The 23,111-nt window shown below is 46.3% G+C and overlaps 1 protein-coding gene across 1 annotated transcript; it reads left to right on the top strand.

The window, feature by feature from the left end:
- The first annotated feature begins 390 nt into the window (after window positions 1–390).
- CHRNA4 (cholinergic receptor nicotinic alpha 4 subunit) lies at window positions 391–22,219 on the top strand. The gene is made up of 6 exons (XM_062642133.1): window positions 391–884; window positions 2,242–2,393; window positions 5,528–5,572; window positions 5,662–5,771; window positions 14,252–15,632; window positions 21,634–22,219. The coding sequence occupies exons 1-6, from the start codon at window positions 824–826 to the stop codon at window positions 21,757–21,759; spliced, it is 1,875 nt and encodes a 624-aa protein (XP_062498117.1). The 5' UTR covers window positions 391–823; the 3' UTR covers window positions 21,760–22,219.
- The last annotated feature ends 892 nt before the right edge of the window (window positions 22,220–23,111 follow it).

The raw sequence follows: 23,111 nt of genomic DNA, 5'->3' as shown, positions 1-23,111 counted from the left end.
TAGCTGTCAGCAGCAAAGATACGTGCTCAGGCCACAATACAATCCCTAACGACCCTGTTAGTGTAGAGGAGTGATTCTGAATCAATTGGACAAGATCAAGCAGACAGCTTTCCTTAATTAAACACTGTTTGGGCTTCAGGTGCTGTAAGCATCCCGGATGGCCCCGTATCCACCACCTCTGGCTGCCGCTGGCATCTGCATCTCCCCCTTCGTCTTTCTTATGCCCAAAGTTTTTCTCCCTGCAGCCTGTTTGCTGGAATGCACAGATTCCCTCCTCCTCCTCCTCCTCCTCCTCCTCCTCCTCCTCCTAAGCAGGAGGTGGGCAGGTCTAACTACATTAAATATACAAACATACTGCCTCTCTGCTCCACCAAGGGCTCGCATCAGTGGTCCAGCAGCAAGCAAAAGCTGAGCGAAGGCTGTCCAAAGGGCTGGGGGGAAGGGTGAGCACAGCATCAGCAGCAACAAATAAACCCAGCAGGCAAACCAGCCTGTAGGAAAGGGGAGAGAAGCGAGCAGCATAGCTCAGGGAGGCTCTGCATTTCGGGTCTCTTCACAGGAACTTCCTGCAGCCCTTTCACATTCCTCGCAAGTGTATGTGCAGCATTGTCCCAGGGAAAAGCATCCTTCAGGGGGAAGAGCTGGAAATCAGTCAGAAAAGAGAAACCAAACCGACCATCAGCTGTTATTCCTTCCCAGAAGCAGGTGAGAGGGAGGGAGAGGAAGGAGTTTAGGGGATGAAGCTGGAGGATTCAGAGACTCCGAGAGGAAAAGTTGCCCTGACGGGAGACGCTGAGTACTAGAGCCTGAACTCTGCTCCACAATGGGATTTCTGATGTCTAAAGGAAACCTCCTCCTCTTCCTCTGTGCCAGTGTCTTCCCCGGTAAGTTTAAGAAAGCTTTTCTACCCCTGCTCTGCTCTTTAGCGCTTTCATCCCTTATCCCTCTCAAAGGCGTGCTGCAAAGACCGGTCCCTGTTAACTCGGGATTTCCCCCCCCATCCTGCCCCATCACTGCAGGTCCCCAAAAATTCCAGCCTCTCCTGAGTGATGCTTTGCTTTTATTTTCTGCTCCTTGCCTGGTTTGATGGGGAAAGGGTTAAAGCCACGATCAGGAAGGGGACAGGAGGGAGGATACAGGCAGGGGCTCAGCATCCTGCTCCTTGCCTGGGTTTTTCTTCCCTGGGTAAAGTGTTTTAATGTGTCTCCAGGCTACAGCTCCGTCTGGGGAGAGCACAGCCAGAGCTCAGCTAATGCTTCCCTTTGTATAATCCAGGGCAGTTTAAGACTAAATAGGAGCCATATTCCATGAGGGATGCAGGGAGAGCCCCTGGCTGCTTGTTCCTGCTGTCCATGACAGAGGATGCATTTCCAGCCCCCTGCTAGAAGAGCAGCTTTACTCTTTAAGGCACCTCTGGTTCCCATAGTTGTACGTGCAGGGTCAGGGTTGCTCCTTGCAGCTTCCAACTTTAAAAGTTATTACTGGGGAAAACTGTGGTCTTGTTACCCAATTTGCGCTCTCCCCCATCCTCTTCCGTCACCCATCACTTTTGTGAAAGACCAGTTATGCAGGCTAGTTTGAAGAGCTGAATTGTGTAAATCTGATCCCAAATCCCTGTCTCCCAGCAGGAGGCTGCTTTTTGCTTTTTGGCTCACCCTTCCAGCATCCCTCTTTCCCACCTGCAGACTTCAGTGCTAGAAACTTGCCACAAAGTGGCTATAAAAATTAGACCAGATTCAGTGTTTTTCAAATGGTATTATTGATGCCCCCACTTTCTTTAAACCAATCCTGCTTTGCAATAGAAACCCTGCACTGGGAATTGGCCATGGTGGGTGAATAAGGTGAGAAATCGTAGAATCCCAGGCTGGTTTGGGTTGGAAGGGACCTTAAAGCTCATCCAGCTCCAACCCCTGCCATGGGCAGGGACCCCTTCCACTGGAGCAGCTTGCTCCAAGCTCCTGTGTCCAACCTGGCCTTGAGCACTGCCAGGGATGGGGCAGCCACAGCTTCTCTGGGCACCCTGTGCCAGCACCTCAGCACCCTCATAGTGAAGAATTTTTCCTTCAAATGCATGGCAATGCCTGGGGTACGGGGGAAGCAAGTCATCAGGATGATGGGTTACCACCTCCCATGCGTCCCCAATTACCCATCACTGGTGTTAGAGCAGGTTTCCCTCTCATAGAAAGCTCCAGCTATGCCAGCTGGAACTGTGTGTTTCACACCACCATGCCTTCCCCATAGCCTTTGGACACATGGAGACCCGGGCACACGCAGAGGAGCGTCTCCTGAAGAAGCTCTTCTCTGGTTATAACAAGTGGTCTCGCCCCGTCGCCAACATCTCAGACGTGGTCCTTGTCCGCTTTGGCTTGTCCATCGCCCAGCTCATCGATGTTGTAAGTGCAACACAACTGTACAAGAAACAGCCAAAATTAAGGGGGTCGGGGCTTTGAGAGAGGCTCCTGTTGCATGTGGGTTTTACTGGCTGCTCCAGGGTTGGGTTGGGAAGACTTTGGTCAGGTTGGGAAGTGTTATCGTGCAGACAGCCCTGCTGGAATGAGGGATGACTACTGTGAGTAGTGATCAAAGCGGATCCTTTATTCCTTATTTACTGTAAGCAAGATCCCCAATTCCTCATCAAAACCTGTGGGACTGATCCCAGCAGAGCAGAGAAGCAACTGGTATAAATGCCAGAGAGTCCTGGCTGAGGAAACATCCCACATGGCTGATTTGGAATTTGAGCTGTAATTGTTAACACCATTTTAACCAAACTAATAGAAATAGTGGGTTACCCATCTCTGGGTGGTAGCTTACCTGAAGGGCTTTCTGCAAATGAATGTTTTGGGGTTATTTGAACTAATCTGGCAGATAACAATAAGAAAATAGCTTCTGCATGTTACACGTGTGCAAGCTGCATGTGCTATGTGAGAACCAAAGCGGTTTACGCTGCGGGCTGGAGTGGTACTTACAGGATTACTCTATTACAGTGTGTCGGGGTCAAGTGTTGAATCCAAAGGAGATCCCTGCAGGGCTGCAGATGTTAAGCACATGCACAGGCTTTCTAGCTGGTGCAGATCTTGCTCCCAGATGCTTCTCTCTCCTGCCCCTGCTTGCACACAATACTCCCCAGGACAGTGTGTTCGTGTGGCAGAGTAAAAGGGGTGATAATGGAAAGTGTAATGCAACTCCGAAACATTCCTGGTGCGGGACAACCGTAAGAAACAACTCCACAACCTTCTATATTTTGAGATAAGGGTGTTGAGATGCAGGGGACACAGAGCTGAGGTAGGGCAGGAGTTGGGAAATCAAAGCCCTGGGTTGCTGGGGAGTTGCACCTCCTTGTGCACAAGCCTTCAGCTTCCAGCTTTGCAGCATAGAAATGGTCTCCATTCCCTTCCCCTCTCTTTCATCAGACTGAGAGATCCAGGGCTGTTTGCAGTTGCTAATGGTGAAGTTGTACGGTTCTCATCTGAATAATTGATGAGACTAAAGATGAGACATTAGTGACTGTGGAGGCAGGAGAGAGAGACTTTCCATTACGCTGCTGCTGGCCTGTGAGGATGCAGGATCGATGTACCTGCTTCACAGTGCTTTCCCCAGCTTACTTAGGATGAATTAATCTAAGAGTCATGTCAATGGTTAGAAGTGCATCTAGCAGGCAGTGCTTGGGCCGGGGCTGGTGGGTACAGAGCTCTCATACCCTCCCACCCCAGTCTGAGTGGCTGGGGACTGATGACACCCCCTTCCCGACAGTGGCACTGGTTTGCTGCAAAACCCATTGCAATTGTTAGACCCAGCATCTGGCTGTGGATGAAAGAAGTCTGGAAGAGAAATCAGAGCTCTATTCAAACCTCAGCTCCTGCTGGCAAAAACTGGGGAACAAAAGTCAATGTGGAGTCTGACATCCCTGTGTGTCCTTACCTCACCCTTCTGAGCGCAGATAAAAGTGGTACGGGATCAAGCGTGTGTCTAGGAGCAGCCACTGAGAAACGCATCTGGAATCCCTCTGTGCTGTGTTCTCCTTGAGGAAAGAGGCCAGAGGGTGCAGCACCCCTGTTGGCTGCTGTCACCCGCTGTCCTCTGGGCTGGCTCCATGCAGGAGCAGTCAGCCGTGCAGCAGGAGCAGGCAGACAGGCATTAGCACATTGCAAACCCCCTATGGGGTAAACCCAGGGGGCTGGAGTCGTGCTTTGCTTGGGTCAGGAGGATGGCACAGCCCCCATGTGTGGCAATGGACAGGAGTTTCTGGTCTGCACCCAACAAGGGGGGAACATTCCAGTAAAGGGTAGACTGGGATTCCCAGTGCTTTGAACTGCAAAGTGGGAAGAGAAGCAGATGTTCAGGGTTTGGTTCATTCCAGGGCATGGCAGACCCATCCAATGGCATTCCTCACCTCCCATCAACACCCAAGGATGTAGCTGGGTATTTCCCCTTTCTTTGTTGCTCATTTGACTGTTTTTTGTATTCCTTCCATGTGCTTCTGGTCCTTAACCCTGGATGAGGGTATCTCTGGTCAGGCTTTACACTTGGTGGCACGACAGCAGTGAGGGGGAGGTACATCTTCTGCCTTTTAATGTTCAGAATTAATCCTGAGCTGCCATAAGAGCAAGGTTAATGATGAGCACTTTGCTTCCAAATGAGCCTTGTCAACTGAGCTGGTTTGGATGCCAACCAAAGAGAGATTGAAAAGAAACAAACATGCAAACAAGCTCTGAGCTCTGGTGTGATGCCTGAATCAGACCAGCGCTAGGCTCTGCCCCACGTCATTCATCTAAGTGATTTACCGAGGGGTTGTAACAAGCAGGCAAGGCAAGCAGCAAGCAGCAATTAATTCTACTACAGTGCTGTCAGCATTATATTTGCCTTACATTGTTTAGAAGTGTATATATATTCTACCTTTCCATACTAGTGTTTGAATTGGGAAAAACGCTACCAATTGACAGCATGGGTATAGACCAGTCTGTCCAAGGGTTATGTGTCAGCGCAGTAGCTTGGGATTATTCAGAAAACCCAATCCATAGTGCTTGAAGTCAATGTGTTTGGTAGGAGAAATGAGCTTCATGTTTCTAGAATAACAGGAATAACGTTTCACAGTAGAAATCCTAAACTCTACCTGCAGAACAAGCTGAGCATTGTAATCCATGCATATGTGTGAGTAAGGATATATACATCCATCACTCCCAGTCCTTCAGTGCCCAGATCAAAGCCAAGCTGTGGAGCATTTTCCTCTGCCTGGCCCCATCGTCCCAGGCTGAATCCATCGGCATCAAGGAAAATCCCAGTGAATTCATGTCTGTCTGCTCACAGGATTGCTTAGGTGCAGGCTCAGCTGTTCAGTGGCATCAGGCAGCTGTGCCCTGTCCCATGCTGAATGACACAAACATCTGCTTTTTATTTCCAAGGCGGAACTTGCATCTATTGCAGAGGTGATTTATAATTACAGAAATGAAGTACAAGCAAGAGCAATGTAATGAGTTCCTTGGGCCGCTCTATCTGCTTCTATAACCGATAACCTGATCTTGCATTGCAGGATGAGAAAAACCAAATGATGACCACGAACGTGTGGGTGAAGCAGGTGGGTGCACCCAAATCTGTGCTTTCCCCTGTTCCTTTTCAGTTCTGCAATCTCAATTTGCCAGCTTTGTAACTGCCTCATCTTTGCAGGAGTGGCACGACTACAAGCTACGCTGGGACCCTCAAGAGTATGAAAACGTCACCTCCATCCGAATCCCTTCCGAGCTGATCTGGAGGCCAGATATTGTCCTCTACAACAAGTGAGTGGCAAATGCACCCTGGCAGATTTCTCTGTTCATGGTGTTAACGGTGCTTCTTGCAATTATTCCTCCTTATTTTGCTCTCTGTGGTTGAATTCTTGTAACACGTGTCCCAGATGTGCCTTAAATGACATGAGTAACATGTACCACAAGGGCTTTGTTCTCCTAATGATCCTTCCTCTGGACAGTGAGTTTTGTTGAGGGACGCCAGGTATTGTTCTCTCTTCACGTGTCAGATACACAATTAAGCTGGATTTGAGCTTTCAGTCCTCTTCAATTTCATTTCACCAAGGAGGTCTCCCCTAGTTCACCATCATCAAGTGGAAAAGCCAGTTAATGAGCATGTGTTTAAGCACTGAGAATATGCTGGACCATATCAGGCTTGTGTATCTACAAGTACAAGTTTCAGGTCAGCCCAATAACATTCCAGGATTAGTCTTAAGTGGATATTTGCTCCTGATTCCGAATGATTGAAATCTGTCTCTTGTACGGACCATTCCTAAGAACAGGGGGTTGTTTTCTTGATTTCCTTTGGAGCCTGTTGGTATCCTTAGAAAGACTGTCCACGTGCCAAGACTGTTTTCTCCCCTGCTTATCATACCAGAGCTCTCCAGTCTCATAGGACGTAGCACATCCCAGGCTCCCTCCCCAGCATAGGCTCCAGAGAAAACACTTGCTGCCAGCATCAAACAAAACCACCTTTGTATGTAGTTAACACTCAGAGAAAACTCCCACAACAGAAGCCAGGCTCATTTTTAATACGTCGTTGCCTGGTCCTGGTTTGATAGGAATTTGCTTTTGGTTTGAAAAGACATATATATGGCTGAAGGAGGAATCTGTCCAGGGGACTGTGAGCTTTGGAGACCATGGAAGACATTATCTTTCCCATTAGCTTGTCTCTGATCCTCAGAGGTATGGAGTGATTGCAAGCCTCTTGGAAATCATCGCATCCTCACACAGCACCTTTCAGAGGTTTAGACCAGTGGAAATGACTAATTCATAGGCACTTGGACCTTGTTGAACTGCAGGGACACACTCTGAGCATGAATATTGTATTACCAGTGCCCCACATTGCAGCCAAGAAAGGTGTTCACAGCTTCCATTGCATCTGCTCCCTTGGCTCCTTGTGCTCACCACAGTTGGTAAGCGTAGTGCATGCACTATAGGAGGCCTCAATATCCTTTGTGCTCAGGACATTTTGGGACTTTATGCTGAAAGCAGCCCCAAAAGGTCAATGGGCATCCATTGGCTTCTGCTTTTTGCATGCTCTGTCCCTCCACTGTCCTAGTTCACTGCTGCTGTCAGTGATTACTGCAGGGACTCCAGGGAGCATCTGCCCATCTACTGTCCACAGCAGCTCTTCCAGAATGTCATCCTTATCCTCTTCTTGGGTCAAATACTTCCAGCCTTGCCCATGTTATTGCTTGACTCAGTATGACTTGCAGGAGGGTATGACAGATAGTGGGTCTAACTGTACTAGTGACCCACTACTGTGCAGGGAGATGCAGTCCCCACCTACCTAAATCCAAGCTACTCCTCTCTCTTTATCCATACTTACCATTAATAATCATGCATTCCTCTGCTGGTTGTCATGAGTCTATCATGCATTTTTAATTGGTTGCTTTATCCATCAAGTAAAGATGGATGTAGGCGCCAACTGTTAGCCAGTCACTAATGGTTTTCCATTAATTCTATTCCTCTTTACAGCTATATTTGCCCATGCTCTTTCATATAGCCCTATGTAAACTGCTTTCTGCCTTGTTATATACTTCCCTCTTCTGCCTAACTTCCTACCAAATACATCTGAAGGCTCTTCTGCATGGCAGCTCATCAACTGAATAACCAGACAGTGTCTCTCCTTGTGGATATCTCAGCTAGAAATGTTTCAGAAAGAAAGGCTTTGCAAAGACAGTGCTAGTCATGGGTGATGCTAACAAGGATTCTGTCTCATATTTTATATATATATACACTATTATTGATATATATATTATTTAGAGGGAACTTAAAGTAGATACTCATAACTCTGGGTCCCTAAGACCGAGAGAATGTGTGCAGAGAACTTGGTGGAAGAAACAGAGCTGCCACACTGGCTTTTCGCACCATTTAGGCTTTTCAACGTGAGCTGTTTATTGCTTGTCACATGCTCTGGCTCAAGTATGGTGTCTCTGTTTGGGATGGTATCCTCTGGAAAAGAGACTCTCTGGGCAGGAGATGATACAGATGCCTCTTCTGTTTTCATCCTGCGGTATATATAGAAATAGTGAAACTTAAATTGATCTGAGATTTACATCTTTAAGGAAACCTAACTCCTTGCTGTGAGGCTGATCTTGTATCTAAGCTTATTATTGTCAAAACCTTCCATTTATCCGCTCTAGAGGCCCAAATTAAAACAGTAAACTCGGCTGGTTTGGCCTAGAGAGTATGTGTAGTTGTCAACTACATTCATAAGGAATCTAAACCCACATTAATATCCTACAGGGAAATTAATATGCTGTTCAATTTTCAGGCTCAATGAGATAAGTTCCAAGACTGTAAATAGTTTCTCCTTGATGTGACAAAATGCATATAACAGAGGAATATGAGTGAGTTCATAGTGAAACAACAGAGCCTTTTCTTTGCCAAGAAGGCTGGCTGTTCCTTATCTGGCGCTGTAGAGGCTCTTCAGGTGCCACCAAATCATTTATACATGAATTACCTAATCCTCTGCATTCACTTATTTTCCTATTCATGAATGGACTTTGAGCACATTTTCGTTTTTCTTTGTATATTTAAAATAAAAAATAATATGCATATATATATAGTCTAATAAGGAAATAAGCCTTTGGGGCTATATTTGGTTTTTTTTCTGCTTCTCCACCACTGTACTGAGCCATTTGGACCAGGTATAACATAGAAACTCCAGAGGAGAAACCCCTAAAACCTCAGCTTTGCAGCCAGGTGTTCCAATAGCTAAAGGCTGCCCAAAGGAATGCAGGACCATGTCCTTGAGCCTGATGGATGGGCAGGGAATGTGAAATGTGAGCTTCACTGGTTCATTTTCAACTGGATATTCGTGATAGCATCATAGTATTTGTCTTCTCAAGCCTGACGGCTGTAAAACCTGAAAAGAAAACCTGCTGGGGACGTTCAGACTTCAATATCTCTGTTTTTCGCAGTATTATCTGGTGTTAGCTTTTCCCTGCCTTAGACCCCATGGTCACAAAACCAACCCCAACCAAGAATAAAAGACAAGGTCATACATGAGTGGAATCCAAATACAAACGCCTGCAGTTAGGAGTAGGAAATATCTTGAGGAACTCACCCTGTGCTAATATGGGCACAAAGGATTACTGGTCTGGGTTAGAAGATCATTGCTTGATGAGAAAGTTCTTTTGAACTACACTATAGTGACTTGTTCTTTTGAGCTGTATGCTATGATGTTTGTAACTAGTGAGGTTTGTGGAGTAACGATGTTTTCCTGACTCATCCCAAAGCTCGTTGCAGGAGAAATACTAAAAGATGCCCCAGTCTAAGCTTTAAAACATTGGACTCATTCTTGACATTTTTCTTTGTGTGTTTGTGTGTGCTTGCTCAGACCTTGTCATTTGGCACCAGACTGTGTTTTGAATCGTCCCATAATCATTACTTCACACTTAAGCTTTCCTGATTCCTCTGGGTGTTTAAATGGCTGTTTCTGGAGAGGAATTTTAGCTCTAGATCACTTTGAGCTTTGCTGCCAAGCTCTATGCAGTAATACAGGTCTTGATAGGAAGAAATCTGTAAGAGGAATCCCTCTCATGGGCTGTTGCTGTGTTAGCATCCAAGGACTTCTCCTGCTGTTACGCTAAGGACAAAGCGAGAGTTTTGCCTCCCAAGTGCTCATGAGGATGCTTGGCAAAGGGAAGAATTGAATGAGAAGCCTTGTGCTTGTTTCTTCTGTCTAGCACATTTCTGAGACAGATGCTTGTTTTACTGTGGAACAACCAAAATATCAGTTACCACTGAGTTCTTAATGTCTGAAGCAAGCAAAAGCCTGGATGTGACCTATAGAGGTACACATCAGTGCACCAAAGCAATCCAAGTTGCCAAGACCTTGATGATATTTAAAACCCAAGTGGGCAAGGTCCTCATCCTCTTGTAGCTGACCCTGTTTTGAGCAGGGACTTTGGAGCAGACAGTCTCCATATCTGTGCATTTACAGTTATGGTTTTGGTAGCACAAAACAATGGTTAAACGTTCTCTGGTTTGCCTTCAGAGAGTACTTTAATCTGACCATTATAGGAGCATCTCTTTAATGTGTACCATAAGGGTGCATTTTTAAGAGGGGTCTTGAAACTGCAGTTTTTCTTGGTTCCTGGTCTTTGATGAAAAATACTTTAAATGAGGACATTCTAGTGATATCCATATATGCATAGAGCTAATTTTCAGGCTTTTAAAGCTCTCTTTGGGTTGAAATAGTATCATCAGAAATGAAAATAAATGCGTGCCTCATTTACATGCATGCTGAAAACATTCAATTTTGTGAGATGATCTATCTCCCAACTGCAGGGAAAATAGGCACTGGAAAAAGAGAAAGGAAAGTCTCCCATCAGCAGATGGGATGCAGGTTGATGGGTGCCAGTAAAACAATGCCATTCTGGAACCGTATAAACTCAGAAGGTTTTAGAAGAACAGCCTTTATTCTCAAAATGAGAAATCAAAGCTGCAGAATGACAGCAGTGTGAAAAAATAAGCAACTGTCTTCTCTCTGTGTTGGTGTGCACTGTTGTGTTTGACATGAAGATGTAAAAGCTCCATTACTGACACATTTCAGAGCTGTGAGGTCAGGGTAATCAGGAGAGCCCGACTATCCTCATTCTCAGCTTCTTCTTGGTGTGTTTATATCTTGCACTTGCTCCTTCCAAATGGTTTCTCATGACAACTGTCACAACATGGTGATGTAGACTCAATGAGGTGAAAATGTGTTACCGCAATAAAGGAATCACTGCAGATATTCGCCAGCCCTTTACATCAGATCTCCCACCTTCCTGTCTAAAGGAATAGTCTTGTTATGCAGTCAGGGCTGTCAGCACATGGGATTTTTCCCAGAGCAAAGAAAACAGGGTTTCTCCAATCTCCTACCTGCAGGCTTCCATTGCAGGGGGTTGTTTCACCTTCATCCATTGGGGAAAGGCTTTGGAAGACTGTCAACAGGCAGGTGGACTTGTTTGCTCCTTTTGTCATGTCAAGAGGGGCAGAATGAAAGCTTTACTGTGGTTAAAGCATCTCCCCAGGTTCATCAGCAGAATGCCAGCTTCCAATCCAGTAAACATATGCTTGAAGGTCCAGTGTGGGTGGTAAGGTTTGGGAGGGAGTCAAAAATATATGTGTGAAAGAAGGGTTAGGATAACTATAAACACTACCTTTGCATGAGCTAACTGGCTTGGATGCAGGCTGTGTACAGCAGCATGGCTAATTTAGCCTGCTTACTAATTGCTTAACTATCTTTACATTGAACTTCAATGAGAAGTTTAAACACGCTCAGGAAAGTCAAGTCAGGGGTTGCTTCACAGCCCTGTTAGGTTGGTAAGAGGAAAGCAGGAGGATCCCACGGTGTTTTATGGCTCCTCAGAGTCATTGACTCTCAGAGACAAGGAACTATTCTGCTGCTGGTTTCACTCCTGCCATGGCACTGCAGGCAAAAGGCAGCTTGGAAGGCAGTACCAGTGCTATTTGTAATAAGGAGTGAGCTGGAGGACCCAGGATGAGGCTGGATTTGTTGGGCAAGCAATTAAAAACTATCGTCTTCCTCATTAAATTGGCAGATCATTTATGGAAATAATTGGAACACTGCTCCTACACACCCAGAGCATCCCACTGGCCCCATCTATGCTTGCAGGAGAGAGGTGTCTGGCTGGTCATGCAGAGCCTGAAAAGCTGCCAGACAAGGCATTGCAGGGAATGAAGCACAATCCATGAATTACTGTTGTTCCTGGATGAATTTTAACCAGAGTTTCATGCCCTTTTCCAACAGTTTCCAAAGGAAACCCACACACCTCTGCTGTTTACCCTGCTCCATCTAAGAGGGGAAACACTAATGGATGCTCATTATCCCTTTTCTGGAATATGAGTCTAATTCTAAGCGTATTGCTCTATTACTGAACAATTTAATCGTGGCTCAGAAATGGCATCAAAGGTAGAATTGGATTCCAGATTCCTATAGAGATGTAGAAAGAAATCCACCGAGAACAGCAAACAAGGGACTGTCACTTGCTGTGCATGTTTCATGTCTCAGACTGGCTTTACAGTGCAGGCAAAACCCAGGAGAAAAGGAAAGCTGGTTTTTATCCAAAGCAAGTGGTCCCAGAGTGTAAATTAGATTTAAGAAAGAGGTAAGAGAGGAGTTGGGTCGATGGTGGTACAGGCATTGCTTGGTTTTATTTACATCAGAGTAAAATACAGTAGCTGGTTTTGCCTTCATCCCTTTGAGAGAGCAGGCTGGGTTTGTTCATATTTTTAGCTTTCTTGTCTAAAACAAAACAGGACGTTTTAAAGCTTAAGAAAAAGTCCAGTTCAGAGGCCAAAAAGCCCCAGGTCCTTTTGTGTTCTTTTGTTTTTCCAAAATCTGACACAAAGAACAAAGAATTCCATTATAGAAATAAAGGAGAGTTTAGTAAAAACCTGGTTTTCACTATATCGTTGTTCTGAGTTTATTTAATGAGCAGTACTACACCAGTCCCACTGGAAGCCAGTGTGATCATGGACTAATGAGGATGCTTCGCTGGGCAAGAGGAAGTATCAGAAAGGCTTTCTCCCCCCCCCTCTCCCTTTTGCAGCTGAATTAATGGAGGGTCACCAGGGAGGTTCCTTTGCCTTCTACTGCTTGAGGGACCCCATCAGATCGTCTCCATGCTGGTGGCAAGGAAGAGGAAGGTGTGACCCCCGTGCACCCTGTCACTGTGCGGCTGCTGTCGGGGCACATCTGAGCACTGAAGCAGCAAAGCAGGACCAAGGGAGTTTGCTGACTGCTGGGAGAGTGGCTGCAGGCTGGATGGGCTCCAGCCGGGAGCGCTGGGCACAGCAGAGAGCTTTCCATCTATATCAGCCTGAATAATTCATCTCGAGTTTTGAGCAGAAGCTCTCCCTCCCCTGCTCAGCTTCCCCTTTGTTTAGCAGCGTTGCTGTTTGCAACTTGGCATCACACAACAGGCTTCTTCCTCCGTATCCCCAAGCTCTGCTTGAATGAGTGTGTAAGACGGTCCCAATTCCCTCCCTGCTTTTTGGATGCTCTTTCCTCTATTCCCATAGCTAAACTTGAGGGCATTGCTCTACAAACAGATTCCACCTGCTTTTTTTTTGGGGGGGTTGGGATTTCAACCTTTCAGATATTTGCTCATGATGACAAAAATTGCTGCTTTATCCATACCTCACTCCCATTTTAAGTCTCCTTGAAACTGGGTGTTTGATACAGGCTGTCACTGTCCAAGGGTTCAACATCCTCTTTCTGCAAGTATAAATCAAGGGAGGACAAGTGGCAGGTTCAGTGTTGAATGTGCAGTAGCAGAGATGGGTGTGAGGAAGGAGCAGAGCTGTGGCTGGTGATGCTGAGGCAGGTGAGGACAAAGCTGTCTCCAGGGCTGGGGGATCCCATTCCCAGAGTTTCTCAGTCTCCCTCCTTTATCCAACACTATTACAGCTCAAGTATAGCATTTCTTGGTGGTCTTTCTTTCCCCACACCCCCAGTGAATTTGCCTCTCCTGTTGCCTTTCTTGATCTCCTTCACTTATATCCCAATCCCCACAATGAGCTGGAAGCAGCCAGTGTCACCTGTGTATGGCACCGTGGTGTGGGAAATCAGCGCACTGATCAGCTGAGAAAAGCAGGTACAAACAGACAAACAAAGCTGTTTATGCATTAGCTTTCCCACTGCCTGGAAAATGGCTTTCTGATATAAAATCCTGGGTTGTTATCCATTTATCTTACACCAGCACGCACACCCCACCTGAGAGTCGCTGTAAGAAGACACCATAAAAGACAGCTCTCCTCCTGCCTGGGAAATCAAGAGATTAACTTTCATTATTCCCATTAATAGGATGCTCTTGCTGTTTTCCGTGCAAGACACTGGAGGATTACCCAACACTGTTTCATTTAGAGCAGCTGTCACAATTAATCCTGTAGAGCCCGCAGCCGCACCACCTGATAGTGGTTCCTCCCATCTCTGCAAAGCAAACTCAACCCTTTCCAGGGCATTTATGGGGCACCTTTGAGGAAAACTTGTGTACGTTCACCTCAAGGACCTGACTCCCTCAGTGTGAGAGCTGACATTTGCATGCAATGGCATAAGCCAGCAGAGTTCAAAACCCACTGGATGGAGTAGATGGATGTACCAGTGTTGGTACATGACGTGAGTGCTGCATCCCTCAGGTGCCCCAAGTGTGTATAAAGAAATACCCCATTGCTTTAACAAAGTTGACTTGTCTAAGAGAAGCTTTAGTCTTTTTTTATCTTCTATCTCTCCCCAGTGCTGATGGTGACTTTGCAGTTACCCACCTGACCAAGGCCCACCTCTTCTATGATGGGAGAATTAAGTGGATGCCTCCTGCTATCTATAAGAGCTCCTGCAGCATCGATGTTACCTTCTTCCCCTTCGACCAACAAAACTGCACGATGAAGTTTGGCTCCTGGACCTATGACAAAGCCAAGATAGACTTGGTGAGCATGCACAGTCATGTGGACCAGCTGGACTACTGGGAGAGCGGGGAATGGGTCATTATCAATGCTGTAGGCAATTACAACAGCAAGAAGTATGAATGTTGCACAGAGATCTACCCAGACATAACTTACTCCTTCATTATCCGGAGGCTGCCACTGTTCTACACAATCAATCTGATCATCCCCTGCCTGCTGATCTCCTGCCTGACTGTCCTGGTCTTCTACCTGCCATCTGAGTGTGGAGAGAAGATAACCTTGTGCATCTCTGTGCTGCTGTCCCTCACTGTGTTCCTGCTGCTCATCACAGAGATCATCCCATCTACCTCCTTGGTCATCCCTCTGATTGGAGAGTATCTTCTCTTCACCATGATATTCGTTACCTTGTCTATCATCATCACTGTCTTTGTGCTCAACGTGCACCATCGCTCCCCCCGCACCCACACGATGCCTGCCTGGGTGAGGAGGATCTTCCTTGACATAGTCCCACGCCTCCTCTTCATGAAGCGTCCCTCCACAGTGAAAGACAATTGCAAGAAGCTCATTGAATCCATGCACAAAATAACCAACACACCAAGGCTTTGGTCGGAGATCGACATGGAACCCAACTTCACTACCTCATCTTCCCCCAGCCCTCAGAGTAAGGAGCCATCACCCACCTCTTCCTTCTGTGCCCACCTCGAGGAACCAGCCAAGCCTCAGCCTACGTGCAAGTCCCCTTCTGGGCAGTACTCTGTGCTGCACCCAGAGCCTGTACAGGTGACCTGCTCCTCCCCACAACCCTCCTGCCACCCCTTGAGTGACACCCAGACCACGTCCGTCTTGAAAGGCAGATCACTGAGTGTTCAGCAGATGTACAGCCCCAATAAGGCAGAGGAAGGGAGCATCCGCTGTAGGTCCCGGAGCATCCAGTATTGCTACCTGCAAGAGGACTCTTCCCAGACCAATGGCCAATCCACTGCCTCTCCGGCATCCCAACGGTGCCACCTAAATGAGGAGAAGCCCCATCACAAGCCCCCTCAGTGCAAGTGTAAATGCAAAAAGAGCGAGGCTGCTGGCACATCAGCTCAAGGAGGCAAGACTCACAGCGCCAAAGAGCAGCACCTCGTGTTGATGTCCCCAGCCCTGAAGCTGGCAGTGGAAGGGGTCCACTACATTGCAGACCACCTGCGAGCAGAAGATGCGGATTTCTCAGTGAGTATGATTAAATACGGTTAGATATAAGGAAGAAGTTCTTCCCTGTGAGGGTGGTGAGGCACTGGGACACGTTGCTCCATCCCTGGCAGTGTTGAAGGCCAGGCTGGATGGGGCTTGGAGCAATCTGGTCTAGTGGAAGTCATCCCTGCCCATGGCAGGGGGTTGGAACTGGGTGATCTGAAGGTCCTTTCCAACCCAAACCATTTTATGATTCTATGCTAACTTAGCCTGCTTTCCTGGGGTAAGTCAAAAATTACCTGCCAAGGAAGCCCCACCAAATGTGGGGCTCTACAAAGAGTGTACTTCCTGATGCAGGCTCAGCCATACCTGATATTGAACACACTGGGCACCATAAGCACAGCTGGAGGGTTTGTCTTTGGGGTCTTGGCAAGCACATGGGGCAGGAGGGTTCAAGGCTTCTCTAGAACAACAGGGTTTTCCAGCAGAAAATAGGAGTAAAGTGGTTGTTGGGTAGGAAGGAAGCAGTTATGATTGCGAGCAAGACCTAAAAAGCAGGCATCTGGGGTGGGAATGCAGCAGATTTACTCTTTCCAGAGAAGGCTCTGGCAGATGGGGAGTTCACACTCTGTTTTTCATTAAGCATTGACTCTGGTTACTGAGCCTAGGGAAGCAAATGCCCAAAATAGGATGTGGGAAGCGTGTAGTAGCAGGGGGGCATTGCAGGGTATGTTTAGCTCTGTGCGATGCCATTCCTCCTTAGTGGATTTCCGCTGGAGCAGTTGGCTCTGTGGGGGAAGGTGGGTGGACAGACAAATTTCACACTTACTCAGGGGTAAATATGGCTACAAACAGAGAAGGAAAATAGAGGCTGAAGGGGTTTCTTTTCACGGACATCGTGATGCACGTACAAATACCACATCCTTCACACCTCCCCTGCAATACTATGGATATGGTGTGCTTGCTAATGATGGCCGTAAAGAAGGAAGCCTCAAAAGAACCTGAAGTTTGGGTTCTTACTAAAGAAAAGCCTAATGCAGCTTTTCCTAGAGGGATCTATCAGCAAAAAGGTACTTTTTCAGCTGTGCTTAGTTTGATTTTCTCAAGATTCAGAGTCAGTGCAAGTCACAGAGCTTTTATGCAAGGCTTCCTGGGCATGAAGAGTGTCTTTCTATTTGCATTTTTCACAGCACTGAGCACTTAGCAGCAGCAACAAAAGACTGAGTGCTACTGTCCATTTATATACTCTTTGGTATATAGTTGGAGAGGCCTCTGTCCTTTAATGTATTTCACTTCACAACATCCCTTTGAGGAAGTAACTGGTTCTTCCTCCTGTTGAGGAGGGACAGCCAAAATACAGAGATGAGGTGACCCTTTCAAGGTCATAGCACAAATCTACGGCAGGATGGGCTGGGAATCCGCATCTTCATTAGCTGCTAGCCCAGCATTCTGTGCTAAAGCACTTCACAAGCACGTTAGGACTGCAGGAATTAAACTCTACTCTCTCCTCCTAGCAATAATCACAAGTAAACACGCGGAAGTCAGTTGATTTTTACTCACTTATTTCCCCATGGTGCAAATGGAAGAGTATTACACCAATAATACTTCCCATTTCAACTGATTCTCTTTAAGCAAAGCTTGTTGATATCATCAAGAGTCATTGAACATCATGGGGTCTTTCCTTATAATCCATGATTGCAATTTTCTTTAAAATGAAAGCAGTCTTCAGAAGCCACGAATTTTCATCTTATACCTTCCATTACTCTTCCCTCTTGAAACGAAGCCATTATCCTGAAAAGAAAGCTATTTACAGCACTGAACATCAAAAGCAGAAGAAAAGGAGCTGTTCTGAGAGCTCTGACTGGCCTCTTACTCCTGCCAGCCCAGCCTGTAAGCAAAGGCTGGGCTGGCAAAGGCACCAGGAAAGCATCCAGCAATGAGCAGAAGGGGTCACCCCGATGCACCAGGCTCCTCGGGGAGAGCCTGCAAACCTGCCCACAGTTTTCTGCTCTCTCGCAGCAGTTGTAGTAGGCACAGTGGGCACAAGCTGGGTTTTCAGACTCGGGACCCCACTCCGAGGCGATGCTATTTTCGTTTCCCAGATCCAAGTGGGAAAGAGCATTTTTTCAGCAGGTGGAAATGACAAAGAAGCAGGAAACACAATGATCTGGAATTTAAATTTACTGCTAGGAGCAGAACGGACCTAATAAAATGAGAATTTATTGGGGAAAATATAAACCAGCACTCAGAAATGTGCTTTCATCTCAAAATCAAATTGTGGCATTTCTTCATGGAAGCCTTCAACAAAGCGATCAGCAGGCACCTCTGATGCAGCTGCAGCCCTGAGACACAGCTCGCTGTCTCTTGGGTAATGTTTTCAGAGCCATGCACCTTCCCCGAATGACAAGAGAGCTTCTTTTGAAGTTCCATTGCCACGGGGGCAGTGCTTCTAAATTAAAAGTAAATAGCTCATTTAATGAAGTGCTTCAGCGAAGGGAAACTGGGCAATGCAAGAGGCAGTTGCTTGTTACAAAAAGAGATCTGCAAACAAACGCCAGCACAATGGCACACAGGGGAAAATGCAAGACCAGATTGTCCCAGCAAATGATAGAAATGCCATTAGGAATTAATTACAGACTGAGAAGCAAAACAAGTTGCATGTCTCACATGAGCCAGAATAACCAAACACCAATAGCACCGTCTGGAAAGCTGCCTTGTCCTCATGCCTGTGTGCATCTCTGGACTAATAAGAAGACTTTGAGGATAGCTTAAAAATAACATGGGAGAGAATATAGCCGAGGGGGATGAAATATGGGATAATCTCACTGGTTTATTTTTAACAAAGCACAATAAAACCCCTTGGGACTGCTCTAATCTGTGTTACAGACTCTGGGTCTTGGGGATCGGATGTCACCTCAACCCTCCGCTCAAATGAAGGGGCAGGATGCTCTCTTCCCACTGCTCAGCCCTGCAAGGAGCTGGGCCAGGGAAAAGCAGCAGATTCCTTCACGTCTGGGGAGTTCAGGGTGGGGGAATCAGCTGGTTCCTGCCCCTGATCCTTTCTCAAATATAGTTTTGAGTGAGCTTCTTATAAACTAATCAAAATCCAGCTCAGGAGTTGGAGTGGCAGATGTTGACGGCTGCATGGATGCTGGCAGAGAGGCCCCTGCGGATCGTGCTCCACGTGAGGCTCTGGACCACAGGGAAATGCTGTCAGCAGGCAAAACACACCGCAGAAATCCTGATAATGCTCCTTTCTTCCTCCTCTTTGGTTCGTTTTCATTGTCTCTCCATAATTTGCAATTTCACCCTCCTGTGCTCTCGGCCTGAAGCTGGATATTGATTTTGCAAACATCCGATGCACTCCTAAATGTCATTTCCAAGATGGCCTGGGTATTTCTGCATACACCATTACTTGTGAAAGCAAATTTCTCTTGAACTTTTCAAGCTGTTCCTCTTCTCTTATTCCCCACTTCCTTTTCTCACAGAGAAACTCATCTAGTTTTATTGCTTTGCATGATTTAGCACTTATTTTTACTAGCACAAAAACTCAGGAAAGCTCATTTTGCCAAAATGGGACACTATTTACTCAGTCCAGTTTCCCAGTTGGACATCAGACGGTAAATTTCTGATGTTCTTTACACACTGGTTGCATCATGAGATACTAATTCCATAAACACAGCCACCCAGAGCTTGCTTAGCTGCCCTTCTCATGTGGGATTTTAAACATCAGAGACTCCCTCCAGCGTTCAGCAAGTGATGAATACATCACAAAACGCAAACAGCAAAGGGGAATTATGCACTGAAACCTTCTCCTTGAGACGAGAGAATTCCTTTTGATTTCAAGGGTGATTATTTCTTTTACTCACTCTATTATAGATGGATGTGCTAAGGGCTGTACAATCATTAAACAACATGGTTTTCACCAAGAAGATAACAAGCTTCAAGATGAAGCTCTATTTGCTTACCACTGTCTATTGAATAGCAAAGACCTGCTTAACCTGGTGCTGGTTTTCAAGGGAATAAAATGATCCATTGCATATATTTAACTTGATTCTTACACTTCTGGAAACATGTAGGTATTCCTGAAATTTAAGATGCTTTGTTCAGAGAACAAATTAGGGGAAAACTTGGTAAGTTCTCCTGTGTGCCCCTCGTTTCCCCATTTACAAAGCTGCTTACCGAGCCAAGGAGCTGGAGCAATCCCAGGTGATTTAAAGGCTCAACCAAGCAGTCCACATGGCAAGTAATAAGAGGTGTAGTTAAAGAGCTCATTCTGCTGACCTTGCTTCAGCTATATGCTGCCTGCATTGAGGCACAGAGCGATGACAGGCACGTTGGAAGATTCATGGTCCATTTATGAAGGGTTCAGCACACCAAACTGAGGTAAATGCACTTCCCTTACCTGCAAGGAATAATTTTCTTCGCTTCATAAAATGCCACAACATTGGTCCTGGAAGCCAGGGTTGTATATTCTCTCCCTCTGACACATCGTGGTTTCTCTATGCTAGAGATAAGAAAACATTTAGTGGTGCATCCGTGACTGACAAAGAGAAGGCTCGTGTGAGTTTCCAGAGTCCCTGCGTTGTGCTCAGAGCTTGTTTGTTTGGTGCTTGACAGATCATATTTTAGGACCTGAAGTTGCCACTATAGCTGGGAAAACATCGTCAGCTGCAAATGTCTATATCACTGACAATTGGATTGTTTCCATTACCAAAATGGATTTTAAGCATAATCAGCACTTAGGAATCATTGAATGGGTAGGGCTGGAAAGGACCTTAAAATCATCCAGTTCCAACACTACATCCTTAAAAAAAAATCCCAAAATCAAACCACGTCTCCCACAAATCATAGAATAGTTGGGGTTGGAAAGGACCTTAAGATCATCTAGTTCCAACCCCTCTGCCATGGGCAGGGTCACCTCACACTAAAGGATCATGTATTATACCTACTCTTCTGGGCTACTCCCTTATTATTATCTCTGAAACAAACCTGTTATCGATGGATGAAAAAGCCTGTACCATTGTTATTGTGCCCTGCTTCCACTCGTGCTGCAGCTCTAGGCAGGGGGAAGCCACTGTTTGCTCACGGTCACAGGCCAATAGGTGCAATTGGGCAGCCCCAGCCTTGGCTTTGCTGTCTTCGCCTTACACCACACTCCTCTCCTGCTGCAATCACAGCCACCAAAGAGGTTGGAGCTAGCTCCTGCTGAGATAGCTTCCCAAAAGAACCAGGCAGTGTGCCAAAATTCAGCCCTCGGCTCTATTAATCACCAAGTGATCCATTGTAGGAAACTATAATGGGTACAGCCATATCAAAAATCCCTTTGCTGTCTGATCCGTCCTCATCCTGGGAAAGAAATTAATAACAGCAATGTAATGAAAGAAGTTTTCATATGTATGTGGTTTCTTGCTTGATGAGATAGCCATTTACAGTTCTTGCCTGATGGTATCAATAAGCACTAGACCTCCCCAGAGGGGAATTGCTGGAAAATCCTCCCACAACAAGACGAAAGTGGCTGAAAACCAGGGCGAGGATGACCTCTTCCTCTATTTGCTGGTTCTTTTTCACTGCTTACACACCCAAAGCTGTAAATCCCTTCGCAGAAAGGGTTTGGCTCCCTTAATCTGTAAGCAAACCTATTTAGGAGCATGGGGAAACGCAGTGATTTCTTTCCCCCTCATCCCACCCTCCCTAGCTTGAATCTCAGCCCCAATTACACACCCAGTTACAGCTGCTGCTGATGGAAAATGGGATAGTGAGTGTGGGGATGGGCTTGATTATCCACGGGTGTATGTCCTCCCTGGGGGACCGTGAGCAGGGTTTGCAATTGCACATACACACCCACACAGCCTGGGAATCTGTCTCCCACATCAGTGATTGATGGAATGAATCTGTGCCATCATATAGGAGCACTAAATGTGAGACCTTCCCTCCTATTTCTGGACTTAAAATGAAAATATCCTATTTAGGAATAAAATCCTGAAAGTTTAATCTCAAATCAGTGTTAATAATTAACCTTTAATCTCTGTATTCCCAGGTGAAGGAAGACTGGAAGTACGTTGCAATGGTCATTGACAGGATCTTCCTTTGGATGTTCATCATCGTGTGTTTGCTGGGAACTGTTGGTCTCTTTCTCCCACCATGGCTGGCAGGAATGATCTAAATACAACCCCAGAAGGAAGAAAATGTATCCCATTCTATGGATTTTAGTTACCTGGAAGGAGAGGAGCAAAGAAATGGAGGCAGCCCCTTTGAATAATTCACTGTGTGTCCGCGCTTGAGTTGCTCCAGAGCTCTCTGGGAGTACTTCCCGAGGTCACATCGTTTTGCCAAGCCATTTTCATCTCCTCCATCTAATTTAGGGGAAAAATTCCTATTAAAGTCTGTACATAGCATGGTGGCATTTATTGGCATATACTCAGCAATGTAAGAACGCGAGCTTGTTCCCTAAAGCAGCACACCAAGAGGCTTCGCATCGACAAACCGGCCCTCGGCAAATTAGCTCCAGTCATCTTCAGAGGTCTCGGTGTGCCCTGCCCTGTAATTCTGCCCTGTGAAGCTGAAGTGGTTCAGGACTGTGCGTCCCTGTATGAGTCATTTTATAAATAAAGCTCCAGGTTTGGGATACCTGTGCAGGATGTGGTCTGTGGTCAGCTGGGAAAGATGGACAGATTGGAAAGGCTGAAAGAATTGCTCGAGGCAGCTCAGCCCCATTGGGACCAGCAGCGATGGTTAGCGCAGCAGTTGCAGGCTTTACATCGACAGATTTTACCTTGGCCAGTGCCCTGCAGAAGCCGTGGGGCTGTAGCTGTGTGAGAATGGTGCAAATGAAAGGACGGTTTGGAGTTAAGATTCAGACCATGTTGCAAGCACATTAATGCTAGGAAATTTCCTGCATCCAAGTTATGGCTGCTGTAAAATAGCAGAGAGTCACCCTGAGATGTACAACCCTTGCTGTAGGTGGGGAATGGATTTAGACATGGTAAAGCCACAACAAAACTCCTAGCTGGTGTGTTAGCATAAGAAGGAAATGTGCTATTATACGGGGAAACCTAACAGGACACCTGGGAATTCAGAATGTCCCTTTGCAGAAATTACAGGTATTATGGCCTTAAATTTGATCAGTTGTTTCAGCTGCTCTTCCCAGCTTTATCCAACTAAATTAACCCATTTGCACATCTTATCCTTGCTTTGGGAGCTGCAGCAAAAAGGCAGGGACAGAGGGAGGGGAGGATGCTGGAGCCCTGTCCTACCTTAGGGAGACATCAGTGCATGATGGCAAAGCTGAGCCAGATGTGTAGGAAAAAGGCTGGAGGACAAAGGGTGAGCATGGGCTTCATCCACCTTGTTTGTTCTCTCATTGCATTTACAACCACAGGAGAGTGACCACACTGAAACAGACCTGAAGTCCACCCAACTCAGCATCCCTTCTGTTTGGTACTTACATACCCACTGTTCCCATCCTTGTTGCTAGATGCCAAGCTAGAACAGCACAGCAGCACCTAGCCCAGCATC

The sequence above is a fragment of the Pezoporus occidentalis genome, unplaced genomic scaffold, assembly GCF_034315485.1.
Source record: "Pezoporus occidentalis ecotype Australia unplaced genomic scaffold, CSIRO_AGI_Poc_V1 ctg70, whole genome shotgun sequence".
In the NCBI taxonomy this organism is placed as follows: domain Eukaryota; kingdom Metazoa; phylum Chordata; class Aves; order Psittaciformes; family Psittacidae; genus Pezoporus; species Pezoporus occidentalis.
This window is presented reverse-complemented; position numbering and strand designations above follow the sequence as displayed.